At 41.6% G+C, this 19,136-nt stretch overlaps 3 protein-coding genes across 37 annotated transcripts in view; 2 read left to right on the top strand and 1 right to left on the bottom strand.

Annotated features, from left to right (window-relative positions):
• LOC114136418 (NACHT, LRR and PYD domains-containing protein 3-like) overlaps positions 1-19,136 on the top strand; it is a 476,176-nt gene that overhangs the window by 221,105 nt on the left and 235,935 nt on the right. The window lies entirely within an intron of this gene.
• Positions 121-8,702, top strand: LOC114136430 (probable cationic amino acid transporter). Its single transcript, XM_028004417.1, has 8 exons — positions 121-466; positions 1,680-2,093; positions 3,300-3,536; positions 3,639-3,856; positions 4,581-4,727; positions 5,585-5,793; positions 5,869-6,644; positions 7,413-8,702. Exons 2-8 carry the CDS (start codon positions 1,793-1,795, stop codon positions 7,772-7,774), a joined length of 2,250 nt encoding a protein of 749 aa, XP_027860218.1. The 5' UTR covers positions 121-466; positions 1,680-1,792; the 3' UTR covers positions 7,775-8,702.
• On the bottom strand, positions 14,338-18,912 carry LOC114136470 (claudin-11-like). The gene is made up of 3 exons (XM_028004484.1): positions 18,385-18,912; positions 16,657-16,824; positions 14,338-15,521 (listed from the first exon to the last, which is right to left on the bottom strand). Exons 1-3 carry the CDS (start codon positions 18,608-18,610, stop codon positions 15,262-15,264), a joined length of 654 nt encoding a protein of 217 aa, XP_027860285.1. The 5' UTR covers positions 18,611-18,912; the 3' UTR covers positions 14,338-15,261.

The following is a 19,136-nucleotide window of genomic DNA, read 5'->3' as shown; positions in this document are numbered from 1 at the left end:
TATATGTTTATTGAATTAATTGAGTTTTATATATTTATTGTCTTTGATTTGAACTTTTGTTTAGTCTTTATCACACTGTTCTTTCTTTTAAGTCAAACTTTTCCCAAGGGAAACAAATAAATCATCTTATCTTAAATAAATTGCTTCAATAACAAACTGATATGAAATTGTTTCCATAGCAACTGATTGACCAATAGGGAAACTTATACAGGCGTTCCTTTTATAACTTTGTCTCAGATTATATCCTTCATATTATTTTATTAACATCAAAACAAAAACATTTTATTGTGCAGATAATTAAACTCAAACCTTTTTTCCAGTGAAGCTCCGCCTGCTGAGTTTCCATAGAAACAAACATGATGTTGAATATTTCAGCAGCCTGGTCGCATGACGCCGCTCTGCAGGAGTAAAGAGACTCTGCAGCGCCGCGGCTCAGACCCGCTCAGCAGCAGGACGGACACGGCCAGTGAGTATTTACCTGTGTGCTCAGGTGTGCTGCAGCTGCTGCAGCTGCTGCTGCTGCTTTAATCTGCTGCTGTTTGTCGCAGGTGTTTCTGTTTTCATCACCTGGATGGTGAAGCTGCACTTTAACAGGACCAGAAGTTGGTTTGTTGTAGTTTTCCACTGTGAAAGTCGATCCAAGGCGTCATTAAAGTTTCAGAGAGCGAGTCTCGCTCGAGTGGGTCAGAAGAACAGCAGAGCAGGGGAACCAACTGGGCCCACTGGGAACTAACTGGGAACAAACTGGGCATCAACTGTTCACAGAACCAGAACCCCGAAGGCAGGACTCAATATTGGTTCTGCAAATTATGAATATTTTGCTGGTTTTAAAGCACAAATGAAGGTGGATTTTACCACAATGTGTGTTTAAAGCCATAATTATTATTATTATTATTATTAATTTTTTAACCCCTCCAGGGGGTCTTTTGTGGGCTCTAGTGTCCCTTATATGATAGTAGGCTAACAGGAATCAGGGAAGGAGAGGGGGGAAGACATGTGGCAAATGTTGTCGGGTCCGGGAGTCGAACCCGCGACGGCCGCGTCGAGGAATCAAGGCCTCCAAATACGGGTCGCGCCAACCACTACGCCACCACGGCACGCCCAGCCATAATTATTTTAATGTAGAAAATCCTCCAGAATCTCCAAATCCTGCAGATCTTCTAACCGCTGAGGATCCTGTCAGTAAAAACAAACAAGATGCAACTTTGATCACTGAGCTAGAAAACAACTGAGGAGGAAGAGAAGAAGAAGAAGAAACAGGAACACCTGGACTAGATTTGTTGCAAAATATTTTCTGAATTGATGCAGAAACAGACACAAGCAATAACCTTTGACCCTAAAATTATACAGAACAAACAGCAAATAAGTTTCATATTATTGTAAAATAATGAATGAAAACCCAGCAGGTCCACAGGAACCACAGCAGGATGTTAAATCTGAGGCTGAAGGACCAAACAGACCTGAAGTAAAAGTGAAATCATCTCAGCAAGGAGAGATAAGAGTTGGAAACACTTCTAGGCTTTTGCTGTGCTGAACTGGAACCAGTTCAGGAATGTGGTACCAGTGTTAATGGAAACCAGCAGAACCGCTCCGTTCCAGCAACCTCCATCTGAAATCCATCTGAGCGTTTAGTGAATTTCTCCAGATTAACCACAACATGTCGTTTTGTGTCTTCATAGCTTCTCTCCTCTTCCTCTGGGTTCTGGTTCTGGTGCGGTCCGGGTGAGACTGGAGCGATGGCAGGCAGGCTGTGAAGCTCGTTAACATCAGCAGGTGATCAGCAGGTGGAGCGATGGCGGCGTGGCTGGGTCGGCTGTCGCTGGGCGAGGCCTGGTTCGCCATGAGCTCCCGCCTGCTGAGGACCAAACCCGTGGGCTCCATGGCCCACGGCGCCGACGACCTCACCGAGCTGCCGGAGGGCGCCGCCGCGGGGCTGGCCAAGGTCCTCACCACCCTGGACCTGGTGTCACTGGGCGTGGGCAGCTGCGTGGGCACTGGGATGTACGTGGTGGCCGGGCTGGTCGCCAAGGCGATGGCCGGGCCAGGGGTCATCCTGTCCTTCATCATTGCGGCGCTGGCCTCCATACTGTCAGGTAAACGGCCTCAACCATGATGGAAACTCAGAGATTACTTTTAAAAATGAACTTTTACCAACACAAACCAACTGATTAGGAAAAAATAAAAGAATTGGCAGAGAGAGAGACTTTATTGATCTGGAAGGGAAATTATGTGTCTGTGGTTTCATGTCAACAATAAAATGAAAGTTATTTTGTAAGGATTAAATATATCAGGAAAATTAGAAATCAGAAAAATAAAACAAATGTACAAATAAAATTAAATAAAATCTTGTGAAGTGCTTATTGTTTTTCTCTAAAAGTTGTTTTCATGTTTTGAAAAGCTAATTTTCTAAGTTTGTAGCAGCTAACTGCGGTAATGCTAACCCCAGTTTTTATGGTTTTATGTAAGAAGCAACAATAAGTGTAGAGTTTATAATTTTGTTCTTTACGTCTGTAATAAGAATGCTACAATCAGTAATATTTTTGTTACTCTTCTAGCTTCCTGTTTCATCTTGCTGGGTTACAGTACTAATGCTAGCTTGAACAAAAAAAAATCACTTACAGTCCATATTGTTTTGTTTATATTTAATGTAAAGATGTTAGTTAATATTTTTGTTATGATTTCAATAGTTTCAGTAAGTTTATTCAGCTTTTTTCTAGCTTCCTGTATCAGCTTCCTGTGCTGCACTAGCTCTTCCACTAGCCTATATGTAAACAGAAACAATACGTTAAAATTAGTTTTTTTCTTGTGCTGTTATTTCTGTTGTCGTTTATAACAGTAATCATTTTGTTTTGCTCCTTTGAATGAATATATTTGCTGCTGCTTTGGTGAAATGACTGTTGAGACGAAACAGAAGGAGTGACACAGGCCTTCTCGCTTTCTTCCCCAACATGTTTCCACTGTTTTTTTTATCTGATGTTTATTTCATGACCATCTTATTAGAGTTTGTTGAACTTTGTTGTCTTTGACTTTGGCCTACCTGTTAAAGTTTTTCTCATTCAGATTTAATTCTTTTACATATTTTTGGAACTTCCTCTGTTGTTTTACTTTTTCAACCTTTTGGCACCAATTTAAAAATGGTTTTAGTTCAACATACATTCTTCAAACAGATACTACCCATTTTCAAATTCTCAACAAAGATATAACATTTTGCCTAATTACTGTCTTTCATTAGTAAGGTTTGGATGTTTTTGTCAGAACTTGAATGAATTTGTTGTCATGTTTCTGTGTTTTCCTGGAAGGAGTTTGCTACGCAGAGTTCGGAGTCCGGGTCCCTAAAACCACGGGCTCGGCGTACACCTACAGCTACGTGACGGTCGGCGAGTTTGTGGCGTTTTTCATCGGCTGGAATCTGATCCTGGAGTATCTGATCGGCACGGCGGCCGGGGCGTCGGCTCTCAGCAGCATGTTCGACTCGCTGGCCAATCACAGCATCAGTAACTACATGATAACACACCTGGGCACGCTCAGAGGACTGGGTCAGTGACTGCAGCTCATTAACAATGCTGGAGTTTGCTGTGGTCCTAAAAATAAAGTTGGATCCGATCCAGAAAGTCATTCATTCTCTTCCTGTGTTTCAGGTAAAGGTGAGGACACGTATCCCGACCTGCTGGCCCTGTTCATCGCCCTGCTGGTCACAGTGATCATCGCCCTCGGTGTGAAAAACTCTGTGGGCTTCAATAACGTCCTAAACGTCGTCAACGTCGTTGTCTGGGCCTTCATGATCATCGCCGGGCTCTTCTTCCTGTCAGCTAGCAACTGGGAGGGCGGCAGGTTCCTGCCGTACGGCTGGTCCGGGGTGAGACATGGCGACGTTCACATGGTCACATGATCCAAAATCAGAAATTATTAAACAATATTCACACTTTGACAGCTACTTTAGTTTTGAATTTAAAGGAGGACATTTTTAAAAGATATGGTAAACTCCTGTTGTATTGAAAGTACAGCAGGACCATCGACAGAAAAAATGAGATTTCTGCCAAAAAATCTCAGATATTTTCTAGAAAAAAACAGAAAATTTCTGAGTTTGGAAAGTCAAAAATTTAATAGAAAGAAACTCAGTTGAGATTCATTTTAGAATTTTTTTTTAGAAAAAACTTGGAAAAAAAAAACATGCAACTTTTGTAACTGAAATTTCTACATTGTTTTCTAGAACATTTCTGAGATCAACCTCAAAATTTCTGACTTTTCAAACTTTCAACATTTCTGATATTGTTTGTTGGAAATGCACTACTCCTTCTCTTTTTATCTACTAGTCCAAAATGCTTAAACTCATATCGTTAAGGAGCTTTTAACTTGGAAACAATCGAGTAAAGTTTCCCTTCATGCACTTTGTTTATGACTCTTGGAAGCAGTTTTAATTGTTGCTCTCATTAAAAACATTTTTCAGTCTTGGCCATCTTTTGTTTGAAAGTGTTTCATTTTTGCTCCTTAATTTTTTTTTAGTAGGTTTGTTGCTACTTTTGCATTTGAACTACAAATTGTCAAAGTTTTGAGCAGTTTCTGTAATTTTCCGTGTCTAGGTGATGAAAGGTGCAGCTACCTGTTTCTACGCCTTCATTGGGTTTGACATCATCGCAACAACTGGAGAGGAGGCGAAAAATGCCAACACATCCATCCCTTACGCCATCACCGCCTCACTGGTCACCTGCCTCACCGCCTACGTCTCGGTCAGTTCACAGATGTTCATCTTTAAACATAAGAAACACATCGTCTCTTCCTGAAAGGAGGATTCAAAACGCTGCTGGGTGTGTTATTTATTAGGTTTAGGGGAAAATAACTTTCATCCCTTAAGAAATTATTAGAAAACAGCTTTTGTTTTGACTCTGGTTTGTACTGGACTCTTGGTACTGAGCTGTTGGTTCAGGAGAACCTGGTTTTGATCTTTACTTAGTCTGAACCCTCTTCAGAGACTCTCTGGTCTGGATCTTGACTTGGTCTAAAACCCTTGGTGTTTGGTCTTGTCCTGGTGTTGAGACTCTGCTGTATTGATCAAGTTGGTTTATGGACCCTTTAATGTTTTGATATTGACTTTGTTTAGGAGAACCTGGTTTTGATCTTAGCCTTTTAAAGTCTTTATCTTGTGTATCTTTGGACTTGATCTTGACTTGGTCTGGAACCTTGTATTTCTGATCTTGTCCTGGTGTTGGGATTCCGTCATTTTGATGTCGACTTGGTGTGTTAATGTCTTGGTTTTGCCTTGATATTCAAACTCTTAACTGGGTCTGGATGCCTTGAATGTTTAGTCTCTGACTGGTCCTCATTTCTTTTTTTAAAAGGTTTCGTTGGCTCTGTTGACCTTTATTTGAAAGTAGTTCATACAGGAAATATGGTAATGAAAAAGGGGGAAGACATCTGGCAAATGTCGGCAGGCCGGGAATCGAACCTGCGACTACTACCACAAGGACTAAGGCCTCCATATGTGGGTTGTGTTTTGCCGCTGCGCCAACACAGCATCTCCTGACTGGTCCTCATTCCTAAGCAGTTTTGAGTAAAACACTAACTGTGGTCTTTGTTTTCCCTCCAGGTGAGCGTGATCCTCACTCTTATGGTTCCCTATAACCTGATCGATGGCTGTGCTCCACTCATGGAGATGTTTGCTGTTCACGGCTTCATGTGGGGAAAATACACCGTGGCTGTTGGCTCCATAGCTGGACTCACAGTCTCACTGCTGGGCTCCTTGTTCCCGATGCCAAGGGTCATCTATGCCATGGCCCGCGATGGTCTGTTGTTCAGGTGAAGACTCAGCTGAAGCACACCAACATAATAAAACAAACAAAAGCTAATTTACTGTTTTGTGTGTATTTGCAGGTTCCTGACGCATGTCTCAGCTCTCACACACACTCCAGCGGTGGCGTGTGTGGTGTCGGGAAGCTTCGCGGCCGTTCTGGCTCTCCTGGTGAGCCTCCAGGACCTGATCGAGATGATGTCCATTGGCACTTTGCTGGCTTACACTCTGGTTAGTGTGTGTGTGCTGCTGCTTCGCTACCAGCCCGACAAAGAGACAGACACACACCAGTTTATCTCAGAGGAAGACGTGGACAACATCAAGGACGTTGGAGATGAACCTACCAAAGACGACCACATCATGATGGAAGGCTCCAACCGTGACGGATCCTCCTACCACGCTGGTGGGACTGAAGGCGAATCAGACGACTCGCATTTTCACACCGGACCTCCCTCTCTGTTGAAAAGACTTCTGGGCGGCCATTACTACACCCTGCGACTCCGGCTGGGAATCCCCGACTCAACAGCACGCCCAACCCCGGCCTCCGGCCAGATCGTGACCAGATGCACCCTGTCCCTCTTCTTCATGTCCTTCCTCTTCTGGTCCACCGTCATATTTGGTGTGGAGCAGGGCTCAGGCGCCGCAGCGGTGTTTTCCGGCCTGATGGCGACTCTGATGCTGGGATCACTGGCGAAGCTCCTGATGCTCATCATACAGCAGCCGGAGAGCAAGCAGAGGCTGCCCTACATGGCGCCGTGTGTTCCCTTCGTTCCTGCAGCGGCCATTTTGGTTAACAGTTACCTCATGCTAAAACTGTCCTCTCTCACCTGGGCCAGGTTCACTATCTGGTGTCTGATAGGTGAGTTCAAACCTTCAGATTGTTCATTTTAGACTCGAAATGTAGCATCAAACCTTTCCTACGTGTCAGTACACAATGCTGCAAACAAAGAGGAAATAATTTGATTTAAAGGAACTTTTAAGTCCTAAGTATTTAATTACATTCAGTTGTGAAATTCAGCTGAATCTTATTTCCTAATTTTCTGGTACTTAAAGTGTCTTTCACCTTTTTATTTGAGGGTTAGAATAAGTAGACCTGACATATTTGGGAGCAAACCCAAATGTGGGCGGAGTCAGAAACAGTCCAATCAACAGTCCATTTTTATTTCTGTCATGCAAAATTTGATTTGCATGCATGTTTGTTCAAATATGGTAACTAACAAAATATTGCATCCAAATGGTTCCTTGAAGTTGCAATATCAGACAAATAAATAAATGTGACTTGATATATTGTGAAGCTACTTGAAAATGTTTTTCCCACCAGGTGGCAGCACTGGCATTAATGTCAGAATGAAATTAACTTGTTAAAAATGATAAAGTTCCTTTCATGAGTTTCTGGTCGTACTCTGCTGTGTTTGGGCCGTTGACGATCAGGCCTCAGGTTTCTAACAGCTGCTCTGAATAATCTCCACTGGTGGATTGTTAGCAGTTTGGGAGAAGTGGACAGTGTTTTATAATATTCTGCGTGTTTTTCTAGAAGCCCAGTATTCTATAAAATGTGTCTCTAAGTTGGTAAATAAATCAGAAACAAGAATTTGTTAAATCTCCGCCTGTTTTCCTCTGCCCTCAGGCCTGCTGATCTATGGCTGCTACGGCGTTTGGCACAGCATCTTGGAGCTGGATGCCCGCGAGCAGCAGGCCCACGCCAGCTCCTACCGTCGCTACGACGACAACCTGGATGACACCTTCTCCCCTGACGATGACCTTTACCCCCAGGAGCAGGGCGAGAGGCCCTACCAGGGCTGGTCCGCCCCGGAGGAGAGCCGGCACCGCCACCAGAACCAGGGCCAGGAGGAGGAGCCATATGAGAGCCAGGGAGAGGATGACGGGGACCAGCAGGGGTACCAGTCTGGAGCCGGAGTCCAGAACCCGACCAAAGGCAGCAGGTCCAGAGGACGGACCAACTTTGGGTTTGATGATGAAGATGACTGAATTGAGGAGGACTGAAACTGTTATAAAAATCTTGTATATCAAATATGACTGTAAAGAAATTTAATTAGTAATTTTACACCTTGAATTTAGGTCTCTGTCTCTTTAAAATCTCCTGCTCTTTCTGAAACTCCGCCTCCAGGAAGTCATCCCAACATAGCTCCTCTATTAACCCTTTAACAACGTTTTCACCAGCGCTGCTCTGAGCAGTAATGCGCAGCTCCACCAGATGTTTGTTAATTGCTGCTGGCTAGTCTGAAGGAGCTCAGGGGGAGGAGCTGCGCCTCAAAGGCGGGGCAAGGTCCAGGCTTTTTGCAGCTGAATGGTTGCCATGGAGATTGAAGCATTTCTCAAACATACAAGAATCAAGAAGATTTTAGATGATGCTGCCCCTTTACTGATGATCCTTTGCAGATCAATCAGTCATTTTAGAAGTTTTATTCAAACCAAGGCAGCCATCTTTTGGTTTGCTCCATGTTGACGGACATGACGGGCTCAAACTGAGCCTCTGAGACCAACAACAGTCTGGTTTAAAGAAGAATCATCATCGTCTTTCAGCAGAAACATCCTGACAGCAAACCACTCAGTGTCTTCATGGTTTCTGGTTTACAGTTTGTAGAAACTGAACCAGAGGGGAAACTCTGACTGCTGACTAAAGTTCTTATGAGAGACTAAAATCTGACAGTATTTGTCTTTCTTTGTGGGAATAATCAGTTCAGGTGTGGACTGCTTCACCCAGCTCTAATTTATTCATAATTTTCTTTATTTAACTGCATCTCGGTCAGAAGAAGATTGTGTTCTGGGTTGATGTTTGGTTTATTTACGGTATGATTGGTTTTGTTGTTTGTGTTTTTTCCTTTAACCTTCCTCTGCGTTTTGATTGACGGGTTCTTACTGGTTCTGTTTCTGCTGGAGGTTTCCTGTTGAAAGGTGTTGTTTCTTTCCACTGTCGCCACATGCTTGCTCAGGAGACAGGATTACTGCTAACAGCGGGTCCTCGCTTAGACGCCTTTCTAATGATTTGAATTGAATGATCAACTTACTTTGATTGTCTTGCAGAAGTTTTCACACAGCTTGAAGTTCAAATTAATTTTCATAATTTCAAGTTGCGTAATTTGATGTTCAGTGGAAATGTGGCTTCTGTTGCTTTGCAGAAATCAGAACCAGTCTATAATCTATTGATAATCGATGGATTAATGATGGATCATCATAAAGACCTGAGCAACGATTCCAGTCAAACAGAACCTGGTCCGGTTCTGGTCCGGGTGGATGCTGTTTCAGGATGTTCTGTCTCCTCATCCTCACATTTTCTCTTCCTGCGTTTTGCTGTTAATGTTGAAAACAATAAAGCTCCAAACCCGGGAAGGCTCTCTGACTTCCTGATCAGGTTCAGGTATCGCCACGGCAACGGCACACAAAACTCACCTGCTGATAAATCAGGTTGTTTCCTCATCCTGCTCTGCAGATTAGGGTGATGGAAAGGAGGCCTTCCAGCTGCTCTGAAGTTATAAGAACGGTTTGTTTTGTCTAATATTTCTAAACTGATTAATCAGAAGAATATAAATAATAATTTACAAGGTCATTTCATTTAAATATGACAGAAAAATAAGAAAAACTTCTTGGTTGAATAAAAAGTATTTGAAATATTCAGGTTTATCTCTTTTTTCTAACATTTTCAACTTTTTGTCCAGGATTTCAGCTTAAATTCGAAACTTAAAAACTGAATCAAGATTGTTTTTCTTTTTACTTTTACACGTTAAAAATAATAAAACTTCCCATTCTGAAATTAAAGTTGGTTAATTAAAACGACATGAAAATGGAGAGAAAAAAATATTAGCTCAATAATTTAAAGACGGAAACCTAATAATTTTACATATTTATGAACCATACTTTCCACATTTTTAATTTCTTCTGCAAAAATAATCCTAATTGTACAATATTAATTGTCATCCTGTAATCGCAGGCATCCACCGGTTCGCCGGGTTCTGTTCAGTTCAGAACCAGGACGGTTCGGCTGTTTCCAGTTAAAATAATCTTATTGGATTATGAAACTTTCTGCAGCTGAACCTGGATATTTGCTGGACTTCCTCATAAAGCAGCAGTCAGTTCAGAAGGTGGTAAAATGATGATTTATTATCTCCTTCCTTAAATCTCATCAACCACTGTAAGAGCTGAACAAGACAAAATTACAGCCGCTAGTTATATTGGTACAATTCCTTTCATAAATGTAAGAAATCAGAATTTTTATAAACATTTTAATATATTCAAATGTAGTTCAATCGCCGTTACCTTGTTGTTCCCTTAATGACTGAAGCTAAATTTAAGTTGCCTTTGATACGTTTCTCTGTCTTGTTAACGTTTTCCTTCGTTGAGCTAAACCTTCTCAGATAGAACTGTTGATGTTACCATAGCTACCGTTACCAAAATAAAAGCACAGAACATTAAAGACAGTAATACTAAACAAAAGTAACTGAACCTAGTTGGTTTTTAGACAGCCGGTTCCATAAAGCGGCTTTAAAGGGTTTACGGCAAATCGTCCACATGTGTAGTTTGACGCCACGGCGTCACATGACTTATTACGTGAGATCATAAGACTCGGGTTTGATGCCTCTGACGTGTGAACGGACGTCATACGTCAGGTTCGGTATTTGCTCTTCTTTTTGTCTAACTGTCACTTTGCACTTGTTTGTCACAGAGCCAGGATCGGTTCTTGATGTTCTGTAGGTTAGCAGAAAGCTTGAAGATTCTCAAACTAGACACATCTAGAGCTATAATGGCAAATAAAATTATTTCTAAATCCGAAGAGACCCAGGCTGCCACGTTCAATACCCTGAGGCAGAAGATCAAGGGATTTTTCACCAGATTCTCTCGCAGGCATTCATCAAAGGTTACGCCAATGAAAACACCCGACAAACAGGAAACGTCTTCCACCGAGAAGAACTTTCCTGCTCTGAAGCCCTCAATTCCTCCAGAAGATGTATCGGACATCGTACATCTAGAAAACATTGTACTGGAGATCAAGTCAAGAGATTTTCAGGTACAGGAATTAGAACCAGAGTCAACGTTTATACCGATGGTAACCATCATTCCTGCAGAGATCCTGTCAACAGAGGATCTGCAGGAAGAGGACTCAGAACTGAAGCAAAGGTTTGATGAAACCACTCCGGTGGAGCTTTTCATTCCTCCAGATGAAGTATCTGGTATTGAAGATCTGGAAACCACTGTACCTGAGATCCAGTCAACCAACAATTTACAGGTAAAGGTGTTTAAACAGAAGACAAAGTTTGGGGTGGGCTTTGTTCTTCCAGGACAGGTATCAGATTTGGAGGTGGAGGAATTAGAGCTGGAGGAAGGGCTTTACATCGTGGCACATCCAGGGGCACAGCAGATTAAAGTGCATCCAGCATACAATAAATCCTCATCTCCACTAACGTCTGATTCATCTGAGGGAGAAACTCTATCGGACAGTGAGATGTCATCTTCCTCAGTGCAATCAGAGGTTTCAAATATTCAAGACCAAAAAGATTCATTGTCTTTGTTGATGCACAGCGTGATTGCCCAGGCCATTAAAACATCAGGATTTCACTTGTGTCTTGAGGACGTTCGTACCATTCATGAACGGCTCTTGGAGAAAGTTTGGGCTGAATTTCGGGGGGACAAAATTGACGGTAACCCAGAAATGATCGTTTTTCACAGCCAGAAGATTTTTTATGCCATCTGTAAAACTTTCAGGGGATCCAGTCTAGTTGTAGGAAGTTTGCTTCTATCAGAAAACGCAGTATTGGACAGAATGTTTGTGGCGACAGTTTGAAAATATCTTAGAAGACCTGCAGAGAAACTCTCCTTTGTTGCACGTTTTTTCAAAGTCCTGGGTGAAGCAATCTGTCATCCCTTTAAGTAAACATAGACAACATGTGTGAAGTCCACCCCACCTGTGCAGAGTCCAGTCAGCCAAGAGGAGACCGCCCTGGATGGAACTGAGCGACGGAAAACCTCAGAGACAACCCATTTGGCTTTAAATAAATTACAGACTCTGCTGTCCTTTAAAAATGCCACAAACTAAGTGAGCTGCAGCCCCATCATCTGGACATTTGTTTGGGTGTCAGGGTTCAACTAAGTTACCTACTGGTGAGTGATGAGTGTATTGTTGGTTTTCTCTCCGGGTGCTCGGGGTTTTTCTCAAAAACAGAATACAGTGAAATGACTTCCCACTTGTTCTTCCATGGGTTTTCTCTGGGCACTCCAGTTTCCCCACAAAAAAAATGTCCAGTGAACCCAGTGTTCATTTTGGGCTTGGTCCCATCACCCGGACATTTGTTTGGGTTTCAGCGTTGAACTAAAATGAATACAGTATCCTTGTAAGGTGCAAATGTAAAATCTCCTTTACAACATTTGGAATTATTGTGTTTAAGTTTCCTTTGTTTTGTATTTATTGACAACATTTGAATAGTTACATCATTTTAAACTTGTTTTTAGTAGTTAAGTCATTTTAAACTTGTTTAACCAAATTATAGCCCTGTTTCTCTTGAAATGTATATATTATAACACCAACAAAGTGAATTTAGACACTCACCAGAATGGACAAGTCTGGAGCAAACCTGTAGATAAGTTGGGATGTTGGAGAACGTAATATCAGGACGTCTGACCGCTATTACCCAGGACATTCGTCTCCTTTTCGTTAGCTTCGATAGCTTAGCTTCGATAGCTTAGCTCCGATAGCTTAGCTCCGATAGCTTAGCTCCGATAGCTTAGCTCCGATAGCTTAGCCTCCTCGCCTTGTTTCCAGGCAGGAAAACAGTGAAACTAAAGCCCGTTTTCCATCTTTTTACCGTTTCGGTCGTGTGATCGGACATTACGTCCAATAACGCAGCAAGTTCGTACTATTGCTAAATAATTTTAAGTAACTTAGATTCAAAATATCTGTGAGACAGTTGTTTTTGTCGGTTAGGTTTATGGCCCCTGAAGATGGCGCGCATATCTCTACGTCATTTCTGAAAGAAACAAAACAGCAAAGCGGCAGCAGCTCAGCCCTCTGCCTGTGTTCAGGATTGTTGGGCAGCTGCAGGATTCTGCATACTTGGGATGTTTTCCGGCTTGAAAACACCTGATTTTAATAATCCACATCATGAACGTCTCCTGCAGCGACTCAGAGAAAGTAATTCAGTATTGACGGATATGCTCTCAAACCTTCTGTATTTAATAAAATTCATAAAGTTGGTATTAAGTAATAAAGTTAATTAAAAGCAGATTTGGGAGCACTAAAGTTGTTTTTTGTGTAAAAGTTATGAAATATTTAAAGAGAACCAAAACAGGCTGGTTACTCAGTTAGTTAGTTTGACCTTTTTGTTCACCAGACAAAACAATCAGAATATTTTCTTATTTACGATGTTAGTCTGAAAGAAAAAAACAACACAAATCATTAGTCTTGTAGGGAACATTTTAACTTCTCAGTAATAATTTTACCCAAATTAAAAAAATAATAAATGCATCAAGTTCCTGTTGCTCCATTAACAGTCTGGTGCAGGCCACACAAAGTCAGTCCAGGGTCCACAAATGGCCCCTGGGCCACACGTTGGACACCCAGGTCCAAAGGAAAGGACTTCAGAACATCACTGGTTGTGTTGCTGCATGATGGATTAACTTTCCCCACCAACCTTTGGAAATTAGTTTTTGTTTTTGTGAGAAAATGAACAAATGAATGATTGCTGTGAAAATTTTTATTTTGGCTCAAATAAATCAAACTGAGACTGTATTTTAAGGTAAAATTAAACTTTTATTTCTGAATCATTTCAAGAAAAAAGAATTATACATTTTGTTTAAAGTAATGTAAATATAAAAATGAAAGAAACTGTGACAAACAGCAATATTTAGCATTAAAATGTACCTAAGCTAACTCATTTATAATCAGCACAGAAAAGTTATTAAAATCTAAATGAAAGAAGCTCAAATGTATAACAATATGGCAATGATTTAAAACGATATAAAAAGATCTTCTGAATGTGTTTAATCTGCTGAATTTGTGTAATTTTCCTGACAGGTTTAAGTCCAGCTGTGTGGACCTGAGTCCATAAAGGGACCCCACACTTTAGGTTACAGTCCCAGTTTCCTCCTACAGTCCAATCAAGTAACTATGTTATTTTGAGTTGTTAAAAATGCCATATATATTAAGAATGACTTGACTTCCAGATTTAATGCCTTGATATTGGGTCTCTGTCTCTTTAAGAAGCTCCTGTTTTTTCTGAAACTCCGCCTTCAGGAAGTCATCACAACATGGCTCCTCTATTAACCCTTTAACGACGTTTTACCAGCGTTGCTCTGAGAAGTAGCTCGTACTTCTGATCTGCAGTTCAACCAGGTGTTTGCTAATTGCTGCTGGCTAGTCTGAAGGAGCTGAGTCCTTCAGACTAGCCAGCAGGGGTCCAACCAGGTGAATGGTTGCCATGGAGATTACAAGATTTCTCAAACATACATGAAGAATTAAAGTAACACTCCAAGTATGTTTTTGATGAGGGAATATCATTGTAACATGATATGAAGCTCAAAATGTTGATTTTGCATGATGCTGCCCCTTTAACTAGAATTATGTTTTTAATTCATTTACATTTCTTTGTTATATTTCCCCAAAAGGCTTCTGTGATTTTAGAGCATTAAATGATCAAATCAGGCATTTGTAATGCATTCTAAGCTCTTTGGTTTAATTTCTTATTCAATGAAACTTGAAGTATTTTTCTGTTTCTACTCATCCTTGACTGATGAACAGGCCTCCGGCCACTAGGTGGCAGCAGCGTTCAGAGTAATCAACAGCCTGCCTGTTCGAGGAGAGAGGGAGTAGCGGACAGAAAACGGTGTAAGGATCCGACAGGGATGGAGGAGGAGGATAAGCTAACATCCGGAGGACGTATCCACAAGGAGAACATGCAGAAAGAACCCAGGTCAGGATTTGAACCCAGAACCTTCTTCCTGGAACTGTATCATGAGGAAACATTTCAGGTAAATTTCTGATCCAACTTTACTAGACACCACCTCATCGGAGGATTGGTTTGAACAGAGAAACAGATAGCAGAGTAATACAATAGCTTAAAGCTAAAAAAAATCAGATGGATACATAAAGCTAGAGATGCACCGATCCAATATCAATATCACTATCGGTCCAGAGAAATTCTAGATCCGGCATCAGTGACTATGTGCCTGATTGATAAGTGCAGATCTATTCAGCCTAATTCTATGTTTTGTGGTCATTCTTTATTATTTATTTTAGATTATAAGTTACACACTGCAGCTTTAACTGAGCTGTAGCGGAGCAGAGTTATCAAAGAATTTGTAATTCAGAAGATTTATGTTTTTGTTTTTAAAAAAGAAATATTTTAAGTCAGTTAGGCACATTTTTCATTTCTGATACCAAACCTCAGATATCGGTTTTGTTGGGTATAAGGTGGATCGGTGCATCCTGGTGAACCCGCCTGCAGTGAGGACGGGAAGCCGGTCGCCCCTCACACCCGTTCAGTCTTGGCGTGGTTGGCGGAGCTGTCGACCTCCCGGGCGGTTCCGCCCCGCCTGGAGTAGAAGAAGCTGTTCTCCCTGGACGGGTTGGTGATGAGGGCGACCTGGAAGCAGAGGATGACGACGCCGCCCAGCAGGCAGAGCCCGGCTCCCACCCAGCCCACGTACAGAGAGTAGCCGAAGGACATGAGGTGCTCCGCTTTGTTCGCTCCGATGGGGAACCAGACGGTCGCTACGCTACCAAAAACAGCTGCGTGACAAAGAAAGGATGAGAAAAAGGTTATCAGTTTCATATTTGAATCTGTCTGGTCCAGAGGGCAGGAACTGTCCGTCTCATCCACCAGGAAGCAGAATCAGACAAACAGATTCAGTCGGGTTATGAAGGAACCTCATGTTTTTATTTGTCCTGTAAAACAGATGAAAGTCCTGGAAGAGGAAATATGTCCTCCAGCTGCTCAGTATTAACCTCAGTTCTCTGAAGCTGTTCCTACAATCAAAAAGTTGAAAACAATACAAAAAACTCAAAAACTACAAAATAAAAAATATATATATCTAAAGCTGCTGCAGTATGAAACGTTTATAAAAACAATTTCTTTACATATTTGTTGAAGCTGTTTCTCTATTATTACAATATAATATGAGTGCTAACCAGAAACAACCAATCACAGTCAGGAGGCGGGTCATAGCGCTGTCAGTCACCCCTCCATGTGGCGCTGCTTATCCCTGAAGCTAGCTTAGCTTGTCATGAATGCTAAGGCTAGTTAGCATGGCGACTAGCCTTAGGAGGTGAGGAGATCAATCTGTCTCAACAAGCTGTCACTACATGGTGAACAGTGTTAACAAATATCTAAATAACATATTTTTTATAAAAGTTACACAATGAAGCTTTAAGTGAATTAAATCCCAAAACTCAAAACAAAAAGTAAAGCTGGAGGTGCCAAGCTGCAGAGCCTGGGAGCTTTTACTTTCAGGCAGGAGGTTAGTGTGAGGGATATCTGGTTAAAATCCAGCTTCAATTTAAACAAAATCTGCATTTTTACTTAAATTAAGTTCAGATAAAACAGCTTTCAATCCTCCAAGACCTCAGCTGAGTACATCATGCAGAATGTAGGAAAAAATACCGTCTGCTGAAAGCTGGAACTACTTTTCATTCAGGAGAAAAGAAAAATTTGTTTACATTCCTTTTCATGAGCATCAAAATGCAAACTCCAAAGATTTATGTAATTCACAACCAACAGCTTAAAGTTGGTCCAATTAAATCCTAATGAATTAAATTAAAGTTAGTTTTTAAAAGTGAAAAAGATCAAGAGGTGTGAATATTTTAGCATTTCCCCGTGAACTCGACCGGCTCAGGGAAATGAATGCGTGTCTGGAGTCTTCCTCACCTATGACGATGAAGAGGACGCCGCCCACCTGTGTGCGGCGCTTCTTAACGGTGGCGGAGGAGTTGCTAGGCAACCGAATGCAGGGCATGGACATGAGGACCAGCAGCAACGCCGGGACGCCCAGGAGACACGCGGCGATCATCAGAGCCCGGGACACCTGGACGTACGCTGCCAGACACCAACAAGCTTCTGGTTACACATCTGGAGCCGCTGGAACGCAGCGCACTGGGAACACTGGGAGGTACGTCTGAAACCATCAACGTCTCCTCAAACATGCTGCTGCTGCACTAACATGCTTTCAGTTCAGCTATTTATTCATATTATTATTTAGAAGTCCTGCAGCAGGAGAATGTTTGGCTTTAAAAGTTCATTTATTCATAAATCTGTGCAAAACTAACAAGCAGCAAAAAGTAAAATCCAGACTCATTTTGCATATTTTCATTAAGTTTTCAACTAGTTGACAAAATAAGAACCAAAAACATAAAAATTTAAGACCAGTGGAGACGCTCCATATTTCCTTTTCACCTAAAAAACTTTAAGCTGGTCGATGGTTTTGAAGTGATTCACTGGAGATGAAAATATGTTTCCAGAGTTTTAATTATTTTTATTTTAAGAAAACATTATATCAAATTTATTCTAAAATAATTTTGCATTACATATGGACACGTAATATACGTACTAATCACCTAAAAATTGTAAAAGACTTTCTGCTTTTTGAATCGTTTGGCACAGACAGTAACATTTTTCAAGTTGTGTTTACGCCTGTAGCAATTAATCAATTAACATATTAATTATATTATAAGTTAGAATGGGCTCGATAATTTCCCTTCTGATGATAAATATTTTTGTTTACAGAGACATCATTATCCATTTTGTTGATTATAAGTGATTTTTATTTCTGTTTATTGTTTTTGGTTTGAATTGGGATATTTAAAATATCTTTACAAAATTAAAGTTTATCTCTGAGGGGTGAACTTGAATTTTCATGTAACGATCAGTATATTACTTGAAAATGGCCTCAATATAACAATATGATCAGTTATTGTGATAATTGCTGGTCCAGTTTGTGGTCCAGTAACATTTGTTCTGGTGGAGGCCCGGCGCTGTGGGAGGAGCTTATCGGCAGCTTTTCCATCCATTCTTCCCAGGACTGAACAATAAAGTTAAATCTCAAAGTTTGGGCGAAAAACCAGAAGTAAAACATTAGAAGATGTTTTTGTTTAAATTAGAGCTGTTGGGTTTAACAGGGTTTCCTGCATACCAACAACAGCTGCAGAATTTCTCCACACCTTTCAGTTTTTCTTTCCATCTCTGCTGTTTTCTGAAAATTACAAGAAAAACTGAAACTTTCAAGAAGAAGAAAGGAAAAGTTATATTAGTTGTTCACTAAAGGTGTTCTTGGTTTCTTTTTGTCTCTGTTAGATAATGTTGTGAATATTACTGCTGGCTGATGCTATACTTATGTTTTTATTTTATTTTGAAAAATATTTACTGCATTACCTCCTAGTTTGAAAAATACTTCCACACTGAATCTGGAGAGTTATTGATCAAGAAAACTTTAAAAAAATAACCTTCGAGGGACGGATTCAGACCTTTGCTCAGTAGTTAAATGATAAAAATAGTCAAACCTTTTCTAGTAACTAAATTGTCACAAAGCATCAGAAAGCAGCTTCCACCAGGACCAGGAGAGGTTCTGGTTCTGGGTTGTCCTGAGGAGCAGCAGCTCACCGGGCAGCGAGAACATCTGGTCCAGAGACACGCAGTGGTAGAGGGACGGAGACACCACGCACTCGGCCCACAGGCCGCGCGAGCCCAGCTCGTCCATGCGCAGGCAGGTGGCCACCGAGTAGTCGCACGTCCGGACCCAGTCGTTGGTCGCCGTGGCGAAAATGAGCCCGACCCAACCCGCGCAGCTCCCTCCGACGCCAACCAGCTGCCTGCAAACGTGCGCCATGGAGATCCGCCGTGCGTCTTTACGCGTTCCAAAAAATACAACTTTTTCTCTTCCTGAGGGTTTTTAGCCGTTGGTTATTTCTTTTCCTGTCTCCAGGAAATAAAAACTTGTCCAAAAGTACTTTAACCAGATGAATAAAGCACAAATTTCAGTGTGTTCTTCTGCGTAATTCAGAAAACAAATTCTCAGAAAGACGTTTTCCCCGACTAAAAATGTTTCAAAAAGTCTGAAATAAAACGAGGAGCTGCTGCGCCGCGTCCCGTCGTTGTGCGTTATCCGCAAGGAAAGAGAATCATAAGATTTATCTCAGGGTGTGGCGAGAACCTGCCCTGCCCAACGCCAACGCAGCCAGGGAAAATCTGATCTGATCCATCTGATCCAAACATGAACCAGATGGAGAGGAGAGGAGCAGGCGCTGCTGATCTGAGACATCTGGAGGGCAAAGGTCAGGAGCTGCATCTTCAGGGAGGAACTGAGAGGCATTAATCCTGATCAGGTTCCTTCAGATGCAGCAGCTTTAAACCAC

Source organism: Xiphophorus couchianus, chromosome 21, assembly GCF_001444195.1.
Source record: "Xiphophorus couchianus chromosome 21, X_couchianus-1.0, whole genome shotgun sequence".
Taxonomy (NCBI): domain Eukaryota; kingdom Metazoa; phylum Chordata; class Actinopteri; order Cyprinodontiformes; family Poeciliidae; genus Xiphophorus; species Xiphophorus couchianus.
Note: the sequence above shows the minus strand (reverse complement) of the source record. Positions and strands in the feature narration are given on the sequence as shown.